The sequence below is a fragment of the Lynx rufus genome, unplaced genomic scaffold (genome assembly GCF_022079265.1).
Source record: "Lynx rufus isolate CCGP_SWC_20201006 ecotype Redwood Valley unplaced genomic scaffold, mLynRuf1.p SCAF_8, whole genome shotgun sequence".
Lineage (NCBI taxonomy): Eukaryota > Metazoa > Chordata > Mammalia > Carnivora > Felidae > Lynx > Lynx rufus.
In genome coordinates, this window is record NW_025814896.1 from 45,660,730 (window position 1) to 45,683,314 (window position 22,585).

Below are 22,585 nucleotides of genomic sequence, written 5' to 3' on the forward strand. Positions count from 1 at the left end.
GATGAAGCCTCCGTCAGTGAAACAGACCTATCTGAAGCAGACCAGGCCTGCACTGCCAGGACTCAGGAAATTGCACGATGCAGGCTGCCACTTAATCCTTCCCATCACCCCTCCCCAACACCCTGGTTTCTTCTCAACCGACAGCTCATATTGAGACTTGTTCACTCCCAGGGTCAAACTAAACGGAGACACTCACAAAGAAGGTATGGAATGAGAGGATGCAACTGCCCTTCTATTGGTGATGCCTGATGCCACTCAACTTCCTTGTCATGATTTGCCTGCATGGTTGGGGGCAGACTGCATTTGCCTTGGCAGAGCTCTAGGACACAGAAAGTACTAGAGTGGAAGTCAACAAACAAATGAGTTTGTATAACGTACAAACTCGTATAGGGTTGTCAATTTGTGTAATTCACTTTTTCTAACTGTTCATCCCACGAAATACAACAATTTCAGGAAACCCACAGCCCATGAATCATTATTGAAGAACTGATTTACAATTAGTAAAATTATAAATAAAAAATTATAACACAAATAAATGTGATCAACTGATACCATCTCAAACTTTCTTTTACATTCCCAAATGGATTTTTATGGGTTATAATGTCAGTTAATGTGCATACAGAATTGGTAAAAAATGGTCACCGCTGACATTTTAAAATCACCCCTCTGCTTTCTCTAATGTATACTGAAGTACTTTTATCTCATACAAAAATGAATTACTGGGGCACCTGGGTGGCTCAGTTGGTTAAGCGTCCAACTCTTGACTTTAGTTCAGGTCATGATCTCATGGTTTGTGGGTTCAAGCCCTCCATCGGGCTCTGCAATGACAGTGCGGAACCTGCTTGAGATGCTCTCTCTCCCTCTCTCTCTGCCTCTCCCTCACTTGTGTGCTCTCTCGCAAAATATACTTTAAAAAAATGAATTACTAAAGACTAAATAATACTTCACTAAAAATATTTTCAGCTGAAATGATGCACCAAGAATGTTCAGGTTTATACTGTTGTTGCCAACACAATATATGGGATATGAGAGCAACTATATTTTCGTTCTCCCTGAATGATGCCACTGAACAAGAGTATTTGTTAAACCAGACTCTCCAAGGTGGTAAGAAAACTAAGTCTAGACGATGTATTGATTCCTTTCCTCCCTGATGAAAACTAATGTCAAAGGTATTAATTCTAGATCCGGAAGTAAATTCACTTTGGAAAACACACACACACACAGACACACACAATCTCTCATCTATGACCTTTAACACAGAATGGCAAAAGTGTGAACTCTATTTGGAAGCAGCACTTAAAATACTGTTTTAAAGGGATTTTTACAAGAGCAGCATATTCTTTGAAAAGAGATTTTGGATCACCTCATTTAGTGATATTCACTTTACACAGGCAAAATTATATTACATTTGAAATTCCAAATAAAAAATTTCAGGAGACAAAATTATATGTGCTTTTACTCCCGCAACTCTGCCCCCCAAATCTAATATTCAGGTGCTTAAATTGCCTTTTCTCAGGTACACTGTAAACGAAGAGAGGAACACAGTGGACACATGTGAGATGAGGTGGGAACACAGCTGTACAGACACAGAAAGGACTACAGGAGACAAGTGGTCTGCTGAATAATGACCATGCCCTGATCTCCAGAACCTTAGAGTATCTTACCTTTTATGGCAAATGGGATTTAGCAGATGTGGTTAAATGAAGGATGTGAGAGGGGAAAATTATCCTAGATTACCTGGGTGGTCCCAATGTAATCACGAGGATATATAAGGAGGCAGGAGGATCAGACACAGAGAGAGCAATGTGAAGATGGAAACAGGGACAGAAGGTGTCATGATGAAGGTCCATGAAACACAGAATGCAGGTAGTCTCTAGAAGCTGGATGAGAAAAGGAAATGGATTCTCCTCTAGAGTCTCCAGAAGAAACACAGACACCTTGATTTTACCACACTGACACTGATTTTGGACTTCAGACCTCCAGAAACTCAATACATTTGTGTTCTTTCAAGCCACTAAAACTTTGTGGTAATTTGCTACCGTGGCAAAGAAAACTTACAACAACTTACTGTGAGGCATATTAATAGTCTACACAATGGCAGTGGCCATTTCTAGGTGCAGCCATCTGCAGGGTGTGAAAGCACTGGGCCTGGAGAGTTGTCTTCCCATCACCCATTCCCTTCCCTAACGGATACATGGTGCTCCATGTGCCTCCTCCCCTGCAGCCCAGGTGACTCACAGGAAGCTGACCCCATCCACAGCACCAGGGATTGGAAGCCAATCATGTCCCTACTGGGCCATTCACATTGCTTTAAGGCAATCAGTGCCTTGTTATTGTTCTAGAAGAGGCAAGTAACTAAGTTGTTCCACTCAGACAAAAGGGAAGGGATGGGCTTTTTTTTTTTTTTTTTTTTAATTTGATTCAAGTTAACACACAGTGTAGTATTGGTTTCAGTAGTATAATTTACTGATTCATCACTTACATACACCCAGTGCTCATCCCAACAAGTGCCCTCCTTAATGCCCATCACCCATTTAGCCCATCCCCTCCAGTAACTCTGAGTTTGTTCTCTCTTTAAGAGTCTCTTATGGTTTGTCTCCCTCTCCGTTTTTATCTTTTTTTCCCTTCCCTTCCCTTCCCCTGTGTTCACCTGTTGTGTTTCTCAAATTCCACAGAGGAGTGAAATCATGGTATTTGTCTTTCTCTGACAGACTTATTTCGCTTAGCATTATACCCTCTAGTTCCATCTACATTGTTGCAAATGGCAAGCAAGATTCCATTCTTTTTCATTGCCCCAGCAGCAACTTCTTACTAGACATGTCTCCAGAGGCAAGGGAAATAAAAACAAAAATGAACTATGGGATCTCATCAAGAGAAGAGCTTTTTATTTTTGGGTTGTCTCTGAATATGAACAAGGAGGGCAGTGCCCCAGTTGTTGGCAGCCATCTTACAATCTGAGGGGAAGCTGAAGACAAACCTGCCAGAGGGAAAGGGCAGAGGAGGGGAGACTGTAGAGAATCATGGAAAGAGTGTGAGTAAACCATATTCAAGCCCTGCCATGAGCTTATTTTATGAAATTAAAATGTTTCTTTTTTATCTTTAAGACAGTTTGAGTTATGGAGTTTTTTTGTTGTTGTTGTTAGGATGATATAACCATCCGAATTGCTTCAGGAGGCCAGGCTTTTATAACACTAAAAAACCAGATAATAAAAGTAGATGACTCACAAGTGTGAATGGCCACTTAAGGAAAAAAATCAGAATCTTGAAGCAGTGGTTAATCTGCTATTCTTGTTACTTCTCACCAACCAAATGTATTTTTCAAGAATGAGAAACTTATTTTCAATAAATACAGGTGACGGTTTTCTAAAAATTTAAAACCAGGTAGGAAAAAGTCACAGCCTTTAAATAGACTGCTCTGAATTGACCTAACAACACAAGATGTAATATAAAATTTATCAAGGGTGTGACTGAGTTTCTTATATATGATTTCATACAAATTTTTGTCTACCTGATAAGTTTTAGTTTTTGTCTACCCGATGGGTGAGTAAAGGTCTCTCAACGGTCCAGAACCGTGTTCCCCTGACTGATGGTGAAATCTTGGCTCATTTTTATTTCCTCTTCTGTGAACTTCTGTTTTATCTCCTTTTGTCTGTTTTGAATTGTTTTTGAGTTGAATTGTTTGTCTTCTTGTCAATTTGTAGGCACTCTCTCTATATTAGAGGCATGAACTCTTTTAATAGCTAAGATGTCATGAATACTTTTCACAGTCTGTGTGTGGCTTTACTCTATCTTTGCACATACAAACCTTTTTCACATTTTTTAAATAAGGTGGAACCTCATTTCTTCTATGGCTTGTGGGTCTTGTCTCTACCTAACGTAGTCTACCACTTCCCAAATGTATATGTTCCCCTAGATTTTCTCCCAAATTTATTGCTTTGTTCTTATATTTAGACCTTAAACAATTTAGAAATTAAATCAATCTGACATCTGACTATGTATGTGATACAAATCAAAGTTCAGAGAGAAAGAGAGACAGAGAGAGACTGAGTTCTTTGAGCTCTCAGGGCTATAGATTAGATTCGATATTCAATGTTATGCAGTCTCATTTCCTAAAAAGAACCTGTGGTTTCTGTCTGGAAGGCTGTGTAATTTTTTTCTTAATCAATGAAAGCCAAATGTCTGTTAGGTCTGTGTCTGTTTAGCTAGATCTCTCTGGCACTTGAAGGCCTTTTTAGTCTAAATCATGACTTTTTTTCAGCTCAAGTAAACATTTCATTAGATCAATTATCACTTCTGATTTTTTCTCCTTTTGTCCTCATGAAGTGCAAGGTAGGTCTGGGCCTGTCCTCAGATCTTATTTATTAACTTCTGATTTTCATCTCTTTGAATTTCTCCTCAATATTGTAGGATATTTCTTTGGAAAATCAACTTTGTTCTCAGCAGAGATCATTACAATCGCCAGTTTATTAAATTTTTAAATTAATGAATTTATAGTTTTTTAAATTAATGTTTTTTTTAATTTTTTTTTTTACATTTATTCATTTTTGAGAGACAGAGAGAGATAGAGCACAAGTGGGGGAGGGGCAGAGAGAGAGGGAGACACAGAATCCAAAGCAGGCTCCAGGCTCCCAGCTATCAGCATAGAGCCCGACGTGGGGCTCGAACTCACAAACTGCAAGATCATGATCTGAGCCAAAGTCGGATGCACAACCGACTGAGCCACCCAGGCGCCCCTAAATTAATGGTTTTTTAAAGCTTTCTTTTAAAACTTTCATTAAGTCTTTTGTTGCTTTTACTGGAATTGTATCCCCCTCAGACATCTTTGAAACAAGATTCTCCAGTTCTTCAGTCAGTTCTTATCAATGGGGCCACACGCTCTGGACCTCAGTTTGGTGCTCCTTCATCAAGGTGCTAATAATCACTCAGCTGTGTGCACTCTCCCAGCTCAGGCCTAGGTCACACTTCTGGAAACTCCAGAGTATCAGCAAACCTGCTCTAAGTGGACCTCACTTTCTGCATAAAACCATTACCCTGCTGTGGAGTGGCTGCTCTCAAACTTCCCCACGTGGTCCTGCTCTACCTGGTGCAAAGTCTCTAAGTAACTCAGCCTTCTGGGAAAGTAACTCAGCCATTTGTGCAGGACTAAGGCTGCAAAAGAGAGTAGGTATACTACAGGCCCCATACAGAAAGAGGTCTTCACTAAAGGCCTCGGGGAGAGACAGATTTCTCTTCCAGGGATTCTATCAGGGCTTAACAAGCACTCTGAAATCCTGAGATGGTCTTCCACTCCTTCCCCTGAGATCCCAGAGGGCATTTGGCAGTCTCATGGGTCCTCTCCATGGCCCACCTGTGTGATTCCTGAGGGTCTTCCTGTTATTGGGGACTGGGGAAGCCAACACAGGCCCCTGGTCTTATGCTCCAAGGTCACTGGTACTTGAGCAAAAGAGGGAAAATGAGAGAGTCAGGAGTGTGCACACAACAGTCATCTCTCAGAATGTCTCCTTGGCCCCCAAGGTTGCCTTGTCATGGCAGTGTCAACTGAGCACTGAGAGTGCGGCCTCAGAGCTTCCCCTGACACCTCAGCAACACAGACAAAGCCACCAATAAACCAGTCCCCATAACCAACATCCCTTAAGAACCAAGAACCCTAATAACCAATTACTTTGGCATGTGTTAGTGTATTCCTACCTAAGTAAAAGAAGATGATGAATGGCATACCTGTATGATTTTGGGCAACACATCAACTCCATTTTTAGTGTTTTGTGTTGTAGTTAAATACTTTTTTTCCAAAAAGAAAGTGACAATCCACTTAATAAAAACAACGCGAGCTGCCATGTATGGAATTTTTGTACTGTAAATGTTTTCATTGTCTCGAGTTGTAGTAATGTACACTGGCTTTGGTCTCATATGGGGGATGTCTGGAAGAAAAAACAGCACATATCAGGTTAGTGAATGTAACCCCCACAGAAGATTCAATTTAACCAAGCAGATAAATATCTGTCTGTTTGAACTGCGACTAAAAAGAACCAGAAATTATTAGAAATGACATCTTTTGGTAGGCTTGTTTCTGAGTCTGCCTTGCAACCTGACCAAGATGGGATGGTGGGTACTGCTGTTGTGTGCTTGTTACAACTGTGGTATATAGCTGTGGAAGTACTAAGCTAACAACTCTTTTTAACAAATTTGAGAAATGACAGATTATGAGCCTAAAAATATTTTCACATATATTATAGTTTATTTTATCTTTATTTTATGACAAAATAATTTAATCTTATTTTATGACAAAAAAATAAAAGCACATATACACATTTTTTCATCATTTTAGGTATTTTAACATCCAATACTACACTAACCATAATCCACTGGACTTTTAGTCTTATATCCTTTTCCCTTTAGATGAATCCAAAGAATAAAATCAATACAATCTACTTTATGTTAGAAAGAATTCATCTTTGAGGTATCAGACAAATTAATAAGAGGTCCATTCCTCAATCTTTAAATTCCATAATCAATACAAAAAATTACATGATGTTGGGTTTGAGATACTACTTGCTGTATGTCCAATTCTCATACTAACTTGTATCCACTTGGAGAAACCTGCATGAAGCAGTTCTCAACAAATAACTTTTAATTTCAGCACTTTAATAATATGTTTTCTACATGAATATAGACTATAAAATCAGAAACAAATTCTGAAAAAATATACCCACATATAGTTAACAAAATACACATCTCAGTACCTCTAAAGTTTAGTACTTCTACATCTTTCAAAATGCACCAAGTTTTTGCTATTTTTCCCTTCTCCAAGGATGCATGTGTGTTTGTGTGTGTGTATGTGTAAATAAACACCCTAAGACAACTGAATTAGTAGTCCACATTCTCCAGATGGATTAACGTCTGTCGTGATCGTCCCCTTCCAAAATTGTTCCTGATCCCGGGTGCCTGGGTGGCTCAATTGGTTAAGCATCCGACTTCAGGAAAGGTTATGATATCAAGTTCATAGGTTCAAGCCCTGCATTGGGCTCTGCACTCACAGTGTAGAGCCTGCTTGGGATTTGCTCTTTCCCCTCTCTGCCCCTCCCCCACTCATGCTGTTTTTTTCTCTCAAAATTAAATAAACAAAAATAAACAAAATTGTTCTTGATTATTCATCTTAACTAATTTCAACTGCTTTAAAACAATAGGGAGAGAAAAATTTGCCCCCCACTGCCACCAATCTAAGGGTGCTTCTGTCCTATGAGCCCTCATTTCTTTTCCTTTTTAAAAATTTTTTAACATTTATTTTAGAGAGAGACAGACAGAGTGCAAGAGGGGGAGGAGCAGAGAGAGAGAGAGGGAGACCCAGAATCCGAAGCAGGCTCCAGGCTCTGAGCTGTCAGCACAGAGCCCGATGCGGAGCTTGAACCTACAAACTGTGAGATCATGACCTGAGCCCAACTCAGATGCTTAACCAACTGAGCCACCCAGGTGCCCCATGCCCTCATTTTTTATAGAAGAAAAGCTTTATCAGCTAAGTTAGAAACTCCCTTATGTTTCCTTCCTTTCTGGAGCTTACTGTCCCTGGGGTGCCTAACTGCCCTAGCATCGGTCCCGCCATAAGCTATAAGCAGCACCTGCTGGATGGAAGATCCAGTATAAAAGGGCTTACTGTGGGCAGCTGTGTAGCCTGGGCTGGCTTGCCTAGCCACTGAGCAAGGTCTGGGGTCTCACCATACCCCGCCACTCCTAATAAAAGACCTAAGGGAATGCAAGTTTTTTTTTTAACATTAAAAGTTTTCAATATAATTACAACCAAAAACCCATAACACATGTCAAATTATTCTGAGTACAGGAGCCATAGTCCCCTTTATTGCTGTGAGATGAGGTACCTCTTGAAGCTTGTACAAATAGGTAAAATCATTTACTAGGAAACTTTAAGCCTCTTGCAATAAAGTTACCATTAAATATAAGAATAAAATGGCTATTTTACTTAAAAATAATCAAAGGCCACTTTGAAAGAGACTGGACAGCTTCCCTGTGGACATCCTCTAGATACAACCCAATGTACTTACCAAGTACAGGTTTGTAGATGTTTGTTAACTTAGTAAATGTTGGAAATAAATGAGGAAGATAATATTTTCGAAACAATGTAAAAAGAAATGTAAAACCAGTATCTTGATTCTCCTTATTCTTCCACTCCAAGCTTGCAGCCTTTGGATAATATGTGGAAAAGAACATATGTACATTTACATTTCAACTTAATTTATACTAAACTGAAATGCTGTTATCTTATTAAAATTCCTGTTCTAAACACACAAAAAAATATTTTGACAAATAATGTTGACAGTCATGTAATGAAATTGTATCTTAAAACTCAAACGACAAGAATAAAAGCTTCAAAGAAAAGACCTAAGGGAATGCAAGTTTTTTTTTAACATTAAAAGTTTTCAATATAATTACAACCAAAACCCATGACCAAAATGGTAACTACGTGAAACACGGTTTTACTGAGTATTAAAAAAAAAATCACACAATGATATCCTATCTTTTTAAACTGGCTCTACTACATCATGCCCTTATTTTTCCCCACATGTTCTCTATAAGGATTTAATATTCTTTCTGCCCTTAAACATTTAGTCAGATGTAATCTGGTGGGTTTTTTTTTTAACACAAAAAAGGCCATTTATAAGAAACAGGAATTTTTTAAAATTTTGTTTAATGTTTATTCACTTTTTGAGAGATGGAGACACAGTGTGAGTGGGGGAGGGGCAGAGGGGGTGGCGGAGACAGAATCAGAAGCAGGCTTCAGGCTCTGAGCTGTCAGCACAAAACCCAATGCGGGGCTTGAACCCATGAACTACAAGATCATGACCTGAGCCGAAGTCAGATGCTTAACCGACTGAGCCACCCAGGCACGCCTATAATAAACAGGAAATAAAGAAATAACCCCTTGCAAGGATTTCATGCAAAATCAGTATCATTAAAAGGCAAAGCTATGGAAACTCGGAAAGTTCATTCTCCTTATTAAAAGCACTCCACAGGCTAAGATAAGCCAGGCCTGCCAGTCCACCTGTACCTGTTACTAGTTCTTAGTACTTGTTAGAACACAGAGTGCTCTAAAGCAGAGCTTCCCAACTTCCTTCATGATGCAGCCCACTTAGAAAATGAAAATACTTTGTGCAGCATCTGAGGTAAAGGGATGTGGAACTTTGAATGCCCCTGGGGCAGAGGGGCTCAGTGTCTGTGACCTGTCAGAAGTTCTAATACACAGAGTATATCAGAAGTTCTCTGGGGTGAGCCAGTGGAGAAAAGGGAGAGAAAAAGAGAGGGATGGACATGAACATACAATTCTGCACATGATTTATGCACAATCTGCATAAAAACCACCACCTTATATCACCAGCATCCTTCCTCCACTGGGATTCTGGGGATTGTGTGACTTATCTGAGGTCACACAGCTCATTAGTGACATATCTAGAATGAGACCCAAGTACACCAACACATCCAAGTTCTCAATACTTCATGCTGATCTCCTGGGACAGATGGAATGCCCTACCACTTCTGAACAGGTGGTTTGAGTTGCAGGTGGAAATGCAGAGTTTCCAGAAGACAACAGAATACGCCAGCCTGCTCTTAGGATTTTGGAGTCCTTGTGTTTCTGGTGCTGGCTAAAGGAAATGGGAGAGGAGAGTACACAAGATTGCCCAACAGGACAGAGTAGTCAGAAAGGGAGCCAAGGAATGAATCTTGAGAAACAGCAGACAGAGACAGTCCCCAAAGAAAAGTGGCAAGAAATAAAAGAAGGGGAGGAGGAAAGCAGGAAGAAAACATGAGAGGAGAGAATATCACGAAGAAGGGGCAGTCACCGTCAAATCACCTGAAAGATGATTTGAGTAGGGCAAAAACTAAAGTGTCCTTCCTCTAGACTTGACCACTAGACCTCCCTCACGATCTTGGGCCTCCGTCTTAGCAGGGACAGGGCAGAGGCAGGTAGCAGTGAGTGTCAGGTGAGGAAGTGGATTTAGCAGAGATTATGACATCAACAAACTTGGTTGTGGAGGACACAGAGATTGGACAGAGTTCCCAGGAAGAACTCAGGGATGACCAGTGTTTCCCAAAAGAAAGGAATCCAGTAGTTTTGAACCATATCAATGCTTAGAAATGTAGACCAAGAGAAAGAGATCGCCCACTGAAATCATAAACTAATGATATTAGCTCTGTTTTCAGTTGGTAAACATCAGAGAAAGGAGCCTGTGACATCAAGCAGACCTGTGCTGACAGCACAAAGAAACACCTCTATGTGCTCCCACCCAAATTTTCCTGCCTGCTCTGCCTATTATTTCCAGATCCGCCTGTTCAGCCTCTGGGCCTGCCTCCTCCTCCATCCACCTTGCTAGCCTAGGGATCAGGGTTCAGGAAGGGGCAAAGAGGCAAAAATAGATTAATACACTATGAGAAAACAGAAAATATATATGGCTCTCTGCCCCCACTTCCTGGCATAGAGCCCCTAAAACTCTTGTCATGTCCTAAGAGGTAAGAGCACTGGGAGCATCTTTTGTTCTAGTAAAACAACTCTGGGTGGGCCCCTGGATGGCTCCTGAGTGAGGGCTGGTCACCAGAAAGACCACACTGTGATTAGAACTTGGAATTTTCAGCACCCCCCACCCCAACCCTTCCATTTCTCCAGAGGGGAGAGGGGATAGAAATGGAGCATGTCTATGTAAGGAAGCCTCCAGAAAAATCCCAATGGCAAGGGTTTCAGGGAGCTTCCAGGTAAGTCAACATATCCATGTACTGAGAGGGTAATGAAACCCAACTCCACATGAACAGACATTCCTGTGCTTGGGACCCTTCCAGGCTGTGCCCTTTGTATCTCTTCATCTGGCTGCTCATCTGTATCCTTTATCACATACTTTAATAAAGTGGTAAATGGAAACAAAGGTTTCCCGGAGTTCTGCAAGCTACTCTAGCAAATCAGTTGAACCTGAAAAGGAGTTGTGGGAACCTCTGATTTGTAGCCAAGTTGTATAGAAGCAGTGGGTAACCTGGGGCCTACCACTAGTAACTGGCACCTGACTGTGACAGAACCATCTCATGGGACTGAGCCCTTCTCCTGCGGGATCTGATGCCATCTCCAAGCAGACAGCCTCAAAGCAGAAATAAACTGTAGGACATCCAGCTGGTGTGGCGGAGTTGTCTGATGGGGGAAAACACTCACACGTTTGGTAACCACAAGTGTCAGAAGTGAAGTGTTCTGCGTGAATGTGGTAATGATCTAAAAGTAGGTGGAGGAGGAGGCTGGGAAGATGGCGGCGTAGGAGGACGCTGGGCTCACCGCGCGTCCTGCTGATCACTTAGATTCCACCTACACCTGCCTAAATAACCCAGAAAACCGCCAGAGGATTAGCAGAACAGAGTCACCGGACCCAAGTGCAGACGAGAGGCCCACGGAAGAGGGTAGGAAGGGCGGCGAGGCGGTGCGCGCTCCACGGACTGGCGGGAGGGAGCCGGGGCGGAGGGGCGGCTCGCCGGCCAAGCAGAGCCCCCGAGTCCGGCTTGCAAAAGCGGAGGGGCCTGACGGACTGTGTTCCGACAGCAAGCGCGACTTAGCGTCTGGGAGGTCATAAGTTAACAGCTCTGCTCGGAAAGCGGGAAGGCTGGAGGACAAAGGGAGGGTGAGCTGCGGAGCCCCCGGACGACAGAGCTCAGTTTGGCGGGGAACAAAGGCGCTCGCCAGCGCCATCTCCCCCGCCCATCCCCCAGCCAAAATCCCAAAGGGAACCGGTTCCTGCCAGGGAACTTGCTCGCTCCGCGCGAACACCCAACTCTGTGCTTCTGCGGAGCCAAACCTCCGGCAGCGATCTGACTCCCTCCGGCTGCCACAGGGCCCCTCCTGAAGTGGATCACCTAAGGAGAAGCGAGCTAAGCCTGCCCCCCCTGCCGCCGTGCTCCTTGCCTTCCCACCCCAGCTAATACGCCAGATCCCCAGCATCACAAGCCTGGCAGTGTGCAAGTAGCCCAGACGGGCCATGCCACCCCACAGTGAATCCCGCCCCTAGGAGAGGGGAAGAGAAGGCACACACCAGTCTGACTGTGGCCCCAGAGGTGGGCTGGGGGCAGACATCAGGTCGGACTGCGGCCCCGCCCACCAACTCCAGTTATACACCACAGCACAGGGGAAGTGCCCTGCAGGCCCTCACCACACCAGGGCCTATCCAAAATGACCAAGCGGAAGAATTCCCCTCAGAAGAATCTCCAGGAAATAACAACAGCTAATGAGCTGATCAAAAAGGATTTAAATAATATAACAGAAAGTGAATTTAGAGTAATAGTCATAAAATTAATCGCTAGGCTGGAAAACAGCATACAGGACAGCAGAGAATCTCTTGCTACAGACATCAGGGGACTAAGGAACAGTCACGAGGAGCTGAAAAACGCTTTAAAGGAAATGGAAAACAAAATGCAAACCACCACGGCTCGGATGGAAGAGGCAGAGGAGAGAATAGGTGAACTAGAAGATAAAGTTATGGAAAAAGAGGAAGCTGAGAAAAAGAGAGATAAAAAAATCCAGGAGTATGAGGGGAAAATTAGAGAACTAAGTGATACACTAAAAAGAAATAATATACGCATAATTGGTATCCCAGAGGAGGAAGAGAGAGGGAAAGGTGCTGAAGGGGTACTTGAAGAAATAATAGCTGAGAACTTCCCTGAACTGGGGAAGGAAAAAGGCATTGAAATCCAAGAGGCACAGAGAACTCCCTTCAGACGTAACTTGAATCGATCTTCTGCACGACATATCATAGTGAAACTGGCAAAATACAAGGATAAAGAGAAAATTCTGAAAGCAGCAAGGGGTAAACGTGCCCTCACATATAAAGGGAGACCTATAAGACTCGTGACTGATCTCTCTTTTGAAACTTGGCAGGCCAGAAAGAATTGGCACGAGATTTTCAGGGTGCTAGACAGCAAAAATATGCAGCCAAGAATCCTTTATCCAGCAAGTCTGTCATTTAGAATAGAAGGAAAGATAAAGGTCTTCCCAAACAAACAAAAACTGAAGGAATTTGTCACCACTAAACCAGCCCTACAAGAGATCCTAAGGGGGACCCTGTGAGACAAAGTACCAGAGACATCACTACAAGCATAAAACATACAGACATCACAATGACTCTAAACCCGTATCTTTCTATAATAACACTGAATGTAAATGGATTAAATGCGCCAACCAAAAGACATAGGGTATCAGAATGGATAAAAAAACAAGACCCATCTATTTGCTGTCTACAAGAGACTCATTTTAGACCTGAGGACACCTTTAGATTCAGAGTGAGGGGATGGAGAACTATTTATCATGCTACTGGAAGCCAGAAGAAAGCTGGAGTAGCCATACTTATATCAGACAAACTAGACTTTAAATTAAAGGCTGTAACAAGAAATGAAGAAGGACATTATATAATAGTTACAGGGTCTATCCATCAGGAAGAGCTAACAATTATAAATGTCTATGCGCCGAATACCGGAGCCCCCAAATATATAAAACAATTACTCATAAACAGAAGCAACCTTATTGATAAGAATGTGGTAATTGCTGGGGACTTTAACACCCCACTTACAGAAATGGATAGATCATCTAGACACACGGTCAATAAAGAAACAAGGGCCCTGAATGAGACACTGGATCAGATGGACTTGACAGATCTATTTAGAACTCTGCATCCCAAAGCAACAGAATATACTTTCTTCTCGAGTGCACATGGAACATTCTCCAAGATAGATCATATACTGGGTCACAAAACAGCCCTTCATAAGTTTACAAGAATTGAAATTATACCATGCATACTTTCAGACCACAATGCTATGAAGCTTGAAATCAACCACAGGAAAAAGTCTGGAAAACCTCCAAAAGCATGGAGGTTAAAGAACACCCTACTAACAAATGAGTGGGTCAACCAGGCAATTAGAGAAGAAATCAAAAAATATATGGAAACAAACGAAAATGAAAATACAACAATCCAAACGCTTTGGGACGCAGCGAAGGCAGTCCTGAGAGGAAAATACATTGCAATCCAGGCCTATCTCAAGAAACAAGAAAAATCCCAAATACAAAATCTAACAGCACACCTAAAGGAAATAGAAGCAGAACAGCAAAGGCAGCCTAAACCCAGCAGAAGAAGAGAAATAATAAAGATCAGAGCAGAAATAAACAATATAGAATCTAAAAAAACTGTAGAGCAGATCAACGAAACCAAGAGTTGGTTTTTTGAAAAAATAAACAAAATTGACAAACCTCTAGCCAGGCTTCTCAAAAAGAAAAGGGAGATGACCCAAATAGATAAAATCATGAATGAAAATGGAATTATTACAACCAATCCCTCAGAGATACAAACAATTATCAGGGAATACTATGAAAAATTATATGCCAACAAATTGGACAACCTGGAAGAAATGGACAAATTCCTGAACACCCACACTCTTCCAAAACTCAATCAGGAGGAAATAGAAAGCTTGAACAGACCCATAACCAGCGAAGAAATTGAATCGGTTATCAAAAATCTCCCAACAAATAAGAGTCCAGGACCAGATGGCTTCCCAGGGGAGTTCTACCAGACGTTTAAAGCAGAGATAATACCTATCCTTCTCAAGCTATTCCAAGAAATAGAAAGGGAAGGAAAACTTCCAGACTCATTCTATGAAGCCAGTATTACTTTGATTCCTAAACCAGACAGAGACCCAGTAAAAAAAGAGAACTACAGGCCAATATCCCTGATGAATATGGATGCCAAAATTCTCAATAAGATACTAGCAAATCGAATTCAACAGCATATAAAAAGAATTATTCACCATGATCAAGTGGGATTCATTCCTGGGATGCAGGGCTGGTTCAACATTCACAAATCAATCAACGTGATACATCACATTAACAAAAAAAAAGAGAAGAACCATATGATCCTGTCAATCGATGCAGAAAAGGCCTTTGACAAAATCCAGCACCCTTTCGTAATAAAAACCCTTGAGAAAGTCGGGATAGAAGGAACATACTTAAAGATCATAAAAGCCATTTATGAAAAGCCCACAGCTAACATCATCCTCAACGGGGAAAAACTGAGAGCTTTTTCCCTGAGATCAGGAACACGACAGGGATGCCCACTCTCACCGTTGTTGTTTAACATAGTGCTGGAAGTTCTAGCATCAGCAATCAGACAACAAAAGGAAATCAAAGGCATCAAAATTGGCAAAGATGAAGTCAAGCTTTCGCTTTTTGCAGATGACATGATATTATACATGGAAAATCCAATAGACTCCACCAAAAGTCTGCTAGAACTGATACATGAATTCAGCAAAGTTGCAGGATACAAAATCAATGTACAGAAATCAGTTGCATTCTTATACACTAACAATGAAGCAACAGAAAGACAAAGAAAGAAACTGATCCCATTCACAATTGCACCAAGAAGCATAAAATACCTAGGAATAAATCTAACCAAAGATGTAAAGGATCTGTATGCTGAAAACTATAGAAAGCTTATGAAGGCAATTGAAGAAGATTTAAAGAAATGGAAAGACATTCCCTGCTCATGGATTGGAAAAATAAATATTGTCAAAATGTCAATACTACCCAAAGCTATCTACACATTCAATGCAATCCCAATCAAAATTGCACCAGCATTCTTCTCGAAACTAGAACAAGCAATCCTAAAATTCATATGGAACCACAAAAGGCCCCAAATAGCCAAAGGAATTTTGAAGAAGAAGACCAAAGCAGGAGGCATCACAATCCCAGACTTCAGCCTCTACTACAAAGCTGTCATCATCAAGACAGCATGGTATTGGCACAAAAACAGACACATGGACCAATGGAATAGAATAGAAACCCCAGAACTAGACCCACAAACATATGGCCAACTCATCTTTGACAAAGCAGGAAAGAACATCCAATGGAAAAAAGACAGCCTCTTTAACAAATGGTGCTGGGAGAACTGGACAGCAACATGCAGAAGGTTGAAACTAGACCACTTTCTCACACCATTTACAAAAATAAACTCAAAATGGATAAAGGACCTAAATGTGAGACAGGAAACCATCAGAACCTTAGAGGAGAAAGCAGGAAAAGACCTCTCTGACCTCAGCCGTAGCAATCTCTTACTCGACACATCCCCAAAGGCAAGGGAATTAAAAGCAAAAGTGAATTACTGGGACCTTATGAAGATAAAAAGCTTCTGCACAGCCAAGGAAACAACCAACAAAACTAAAAGGCAACCAACGGAATGGGAAAAGATATTTGCAAATGACATATCGGACAAAGGTCTAGTATCTAAAATCTATAAAGAGCTCACCAAACTCCACACCCGAAAAACAAATGACCCAGTGAAGAAATGGGCAGAAAACATGAATAGACACTTCTCTAAAGAAGACATCCAGATGGCCAACAGGCACATGAAAAGATGTTCAGCGTCGCTCCTTATCAGGGAAATACAAATCAAAACCACACTCAGGTATCACCTCACGCCAGTCAGAGTGGCCAAAATGAACAAATCGGGAGACTATAGATGCTGGAGAGGATGTGGAGAAACGGGAATCCTCTTGCACTGTTGGTGGGAATGCAAATTGGTGCAGCCGCTCTGGAAAGCAGTGTGGAGGTTCCTCAGAAAATTAAAAATAGACCTACCCTATGACCCAGCAATAGCACTGCTAGGAATCTACCCAAGGGATACAGGAGTACTGATGCATAGGGGCACTTGTACCCCAATGTTCATAGCAGCACTCTCAACAATAGCCAAATTATGGAAAGAGCCTAAATGTCCATCAACTGATGAATGGATAAAGAAATTGTGGTTTATATACACAATGGAATACTACGTGGCAATGAGAAAAAATGAAATATGGCCTTTTGTAGCAACGTGGATGGAACTGGAGAGTGTGATGCTAAGTGAAATAAGCCATACAGAGAAAGACAGATACCATATGGTTTCACTCTTATGTGGATCCTGAGAAACTTAACAGGAACCCATGGGGGAGGGGAAGGTAAAAAAAAAAAAAAAAAAAGGACGTTAGAGTGGGAGAGAGCCAAAGCATAAGAGACTGTTAAAAACTGAGAACAAACTGAGGGTTGATGGGGGGTGGGAGGGAGGGGCGGGTGGGTGATGGGTATTGAGGAGGGCACCTTTTGGGATGAGCACTGGGTGTTGTATGGAAACCAATTTGTCAATAAACTTCATATAAAAAAAAAAAAAAGTAGGTGGAGAACTGAATTCTTCCCGTGATATACACACTTACACAAAATAGTACATATGCCAGGTCTCTGCTGATGTGACCCGGTACATACTCTATTTTTAGTATCATATAAAATCACCTCAAAGTAAAAAGCAAAGGTACAAATGCTTTCTCTTTCCCACAGAGAGTAAGACCATTAGTTAATTATCCCATGATTTTTCTCTTACCTGAATAACCATATATTTCAATAGTATTTGAAGAAAAAAGCATGTTTGGTCCTCAGCAATTTTTTCCCCCGATATGGCTGGTAGGAGTGGAGTGATTTCTTCTGGATATACCTTTGCTGCAGAGTGGGAAAAAAAAAGCAGGGCTCTTTCACCAAAGTTAAAGAGGGTTTTGTTTCTGTTTTTAAATGGTCTCTATTAACATACATCTATCCCTCCACTGGAACTGCTCACACTATACTCCAAGCCAGTGTACATGAAGGGCTTACAAATATGGTACAAATGCTCATGAAACCACCTCTCCCACTAAACCATTCTTTTCTCTTTCAAATTCTGCTTTGGTCAGCCTAAGATCAAGTACCTGTCATTGGGCAATAAAGTAACATGCATTAATAAAGCAATGGCCCTAACTGGCAAGTTCTTGAAAACTCACAAGACACAAATGGCTGCTATTAATACTCCCAGGAGGCCACTATTGTCCTTCCATGAATGCTGCATGAAATACACAGCTGGCAAAAAAGAGCCTGGGTGAGCAGATGAATGTCCGCTCATGAAACAATCTGAGGAGGACAATAGACAGTAGTTTGGGATGGCGGATTTAAATCTCATTAACAGCCACAAAAACACTCCAGACATACCACGTGTCTCTACTTCCTGCTATTGCCAACATCTGTCCCCTCCCTTCCATTCTTGTTTCCACCACTTCAGGAAATTTCTCCTGTCATCATTTCATATAAAATAGGCTCCAATTCTTTCAATTCTAATGTCTTTAAGACTTTACTGTGAATATGAGCAGAAAATAACTCCTCCTCTGAACCATCTGTGAAATAAAGATTTCTATGTAGGATAATGACAAACCAAGGAATTCCTCAATGTAACTTCAAGAGTCATTCCAGCCTGTAAGATCTGCTAAAGTTACTCACCATCAGCTCCACTAGGGCTAGGACTGATGAGTGTCTCCAGCGTACAGGGCCCTCTGGATGACATGATTGCTGGGAAACCAGGCACAAGGCAAGCAAAAATCAGCACCTGCTCTTCTGCACAGTTTGTCTGAAGTGCTTGAAGCCACAGAAGAAACAGCCTGATCCCTTCACATCTTATCTAAAAGCAGAATTAAAGGCAACAAAATTAAACACCCAAATGTATACGCAGAGATGCACTGCAATGCAGAATCAGTTCTGAGAAAGAAAAACCAGAAGTTAAACGTACTGTCGAATTACGGCACCAAGTTCTTCTTAGTGACAAGCAGGCATGCTGCAATAAACACAAGGGTTAAGAGTGTGGGTTATGGAGCCACAGGGCCTGGGTTCAAATTCAGGCTCTGCTACTTTAGCTTAGCTGTGACCAGTGGAGGACTGCTTAACTTCTCTATGCATTAGTCTCCCCCTCTGTAAAATAGGGTAATAGAATTTACCACAAAGTACTGGTATAGGGTTAAGAGAGTTACAACAGTGCCCATATCATCAATTGGTTACCCATGAAAACAATGCAAAGATAATCTTCATCCAAGTTTACACTATGTTTTGAATAGAGTTTTTGTCATGTCACTACAATATGTACATGTATAATGTAATGTTCTTGAAAATCTGAACACTTAGAGCTAAACAAGACCTTGAAGACCTGGCTCAATGGGATTGGGCAGCTCTCCAGCTTCCCTGCCTTATGTCCCTACTCCATTCTCTCTACCACCTTCATGTGCTCTGAAGAGATGAAAAAAATGTCAGATGAAGCTGCAAGATGCAGTGAGCTCCAAATGCAGGCAACTGAGGGACTGCCTGATCTACTTTCAACTATACCAAGGTAGTGCAGATTCTTCCAGAGCAAGTGTTTAAGTCAAACATGAGGCTCTGCAGGAAAGACGAAAGAAGTGAAGTGAAGTGAAGTGAAGTGAAGTGAAGTGAAGTGAAAAGAAAAAAAGAAAAAAAAAGCAAGTTTGGCTGACTCCCCACAGAAGTAAAATACACCGAGACAGACACCCTGTCTGGAGACAGTTCTACACATCAACAGTAGATTCCAGGGCACACTTTCAGACATGCCCGTGGACACACCACTGCTGTGCACAAACCTGCATGACCACTCACACCTGTCCACTTCTCCCCAAGTAGGCAATATAAGTGGGGACATTGCTGAACACATAACAGACAAAACATGACATGGCTCTATGCGTATCTAACCAAATTGTAGAAAATTTAACAGGAGGAAAATTACAAAATTCTATCATGTCTCCAATTTTTTAGGATAACTGTATTTAAGTTAACAAAATATAAATAAGGCCAATAATAAACATAAAGTCACAACCTGATTAGGTTTTAACTATAAGACTATTAATTAAAACAGGAATAAAATGTGGAATCTGTTGTGAAGCTAGGAATAGCTCATCCCCTTTTTTCAACGTGTAAGAGAAGTAACACACCAAATTTAAGTAGCTATGAGTGTTTAAGCTGGTATAAAACAAAAAATATACAGACTTATTATTTTTTAGTTGTCTTCAATGTTTATTTTTTTAATATATTGTCAAACTGACTAACATACAGTGTGTACAGTATGCTCTTGGTGTGGGGAGAAGATTCCCATGGTTCATCGCTTACATACAACACCCAGTGCTCATCCCAACAAGTGCCCTCCTCAGTGCCCATCATCCATTTTCTCCTCTCCTCCAGCCCCCATCAACCCTCATTTTGTTCTCTGTATTTAAGAGTCTCTTATGGTTTGCCTCTCTCCCTCTCTGTTTGTAACTATTTTCCCCCTTTCCTTCCCCCATGGTCTTTTGTTAAGTTTCTCAAGTTCCATATATGAGTGAAAACATATGATGCCTGTCTTTCTCTGACTGACTTATTTCACTTAGCATAATACCCTCCAGTTCCATCCATGTTGCTGCAAATGGCATGATTTCATTCTTTCTCATTGCTAAGTAGTATTCCATTTAATATGAACTTATTAAAGTCATACACATAACTCAATTAGCTATAAGTGAATCACCTTCCATAAAGTATATATCCCCAGCTGGCTTCTTTTGTCATTTATGTTTTAGGGTCATCTTATCTAGCATCAAATGGTATTATATATCATTATAAAAGGTATGTTTGTTTTAAAATAAGCCAATGTTAACCTAAAGTTATGCTGCAAACAAATATTCAAGAGTAAGGCTCTGCTGCTCTTTTCTCCCAAAATGGCTCTCAAAACCAGCAAAAGTAATTCAGAGACAACTATAATTTTAACAAGATTGCTGGGGTGAACGGAATCTAGCATGTTAGCTCGGAGGCTTGGAGAGGAACCCCTCCCTTTCCTGAGGATAAAACTGGAGCAGCAAGCGCCTTGCTGACGGTTACCTGACTGTACGCAGTACAATCAAAATTAGAACTCCAAATTCCAAACTCTGAATCCTAAGCCCTTCTCCCCAAATAATATTTAAAATGTATATCACAATAAGTTTTGATGTAAGAACAAAAACTCCAACTAATAAACTCCATATTAGTTTTAATTAAAAATAAAGAGTAAGTCAAGTGGTTTTTAAAGATCTTTTTTCTCTACAAATGGCCTCATTTTGTCACTTTATGGCACTAGTAAATTTAAGAATGGTGCAAAATGACATTGCACATTCATCTAAAATAAATACCTTAATAGAATTTCCAGTGTGTAGAAGCTTCTTTAAAGTTGAGCCTGAAAGTTTAAAACACTGAGTTAGAAAGAGTATATAAATTTATACCATACACACAAAAAAAACTCAGAGTGGATTAAGATGTATTTTTAAAAGGTCAGTTTTAGAAAGAAAAATTATACTTATGACAAAAGAAAAGATTTTTTCATTATACTTTTCATTATACATCATACATTTCACATCACACATTATACATCATACATTATACATCACACATTTCATTATACTTATGACAAAAGAAAAGACATTTTTTTAAAAGAAAAGAAAATCAATGTCACAGAAGGAGAGATATCTTTAAGATAAAATTTCTTTAAGTGTGAAACTCTTCGAAACTCTTAAAATAGTCAAAATGACTGATATTAAGTAACACATATACCCACAGTAGATTTAGTGCAAACATCTCATCATGAATAAAATAAATGATTCTTTTCTAATCCCCAAAGGTAAAAATAATATAAAACTACTGCTTATAAAACATTTTTACAAGAATATTTTGCAAATATTAAAGATAGCATGTTTCCTTGCAGTGACAATCACGTTTATATGTTCGGGCCATCAATAAATCCTCTAGCAGAGCTCTTTCGTCACTGTCAAGGAGGAGGAATCAACGTTTACTCAGAACTACACCATTCAACTGCAAAAACTTCAGTGCTGCTGCCCACTTTAATTAGAAAAGTCTCTCTTACAAGGATGGAAACATATTATTCTATAACATGTTCATGTCTTAGTATGGAGTTGGCTTGGCAACCCACCTAAATATCATATGTAGGCTCTAATCTTAACCTTAAAGAAGGAAGTAATCTTTACAAATAAAAAAATGTATTCGAAGTCAGGCAAGAGAACCTTTTCTTCTAAAGTTTTGGGGAAAAAAAATGACTTCAATCTCCTGATGGTAAGTTTTATGCAATAATTAAAACTCACACATCAAATCATATTTACTCCAGTAATGTATTTCAAGAGATGTTCCACTAAGAAATAGAGCCAGTCTCAATAAATTTCTACAGGTCATATTTAAGTGGATAGATACAACATGTTAGTTAAATGCACACAATTTTGTAACTGCTGTTGCTATTTATAACACTTAACACTAAGATTCAGTGGAAAGTCACCATTGTTATGACTATGTTACAACACTAAGTCACCAACAACACTAAATCACCAACGGTTGTGAATGAGTAACAGAAGTTAAAGTGCCCTCCTCCCTCTACTTCTGTCACCAAACCATATCCAGTATTTTTTTGGTCTAGAGCCAGCATTTATTGAGCTAATCTCTCTCACAACTAAGGTTCAAGTGTCTGCTCTCATGGGACTATTTTATCCCACACCTCTCCTTAACCTGGGGCCTTGTCCCTTGCCTCCATGTTCACCCATTCTTGGACAAAGGTTGGTCTGCCTCAGTTTAATATTGACTCCAGTATGCCCATGAGGACCTCACGTGGGTGGCAGGGCCAACAGACACTCCACTCCCCAAAAGACTCGAGATAAAGTCCGCTCACACAGCTCTCCTCCTGGA

The 22,585-nt window shown here is 40.7% G+C and overlaps 1 protein-coding gene across 2 annotated transcripts in view; it reads right to left on the reverse strand.

The window, feature by feature from the left end:
* Positions 1-22,585, reverse strand: part of RALGAPA2 (Ral GTPase activating protein catalytic subunit alpha 2) — a 329,438-nt gene that overhangs the window by 241,664 nt on the left and 65,189 nt on the right. For both annotated transcript variants that reach the window (XM_047068562.1, XM_047068561.1), the window contains exons 5-9: positions 21,031-21,074; positions 18,338-18,515; positions 17,418-17,533; positions 8,052-8,190; positions 5,719-5,918 (exon numbers count right to left, since the gene is read on the reverse strand). In XM_047068562.1, the coding sequence (XP_046924518.1) occupies positions 5,719-5,918; positions 8,052-8,190; positions 17,418-17,533; positions 18,338-18,515; positions 21,031-21,074 (677 nt within the window). The remainder of the gene's footprint in view (positions 1-5,718; positions 5,919-8,051; positions 8,191-17,417; positions 17,534-18,337; positions 18,516-21,030; positions 21,075-22,585) is intronic.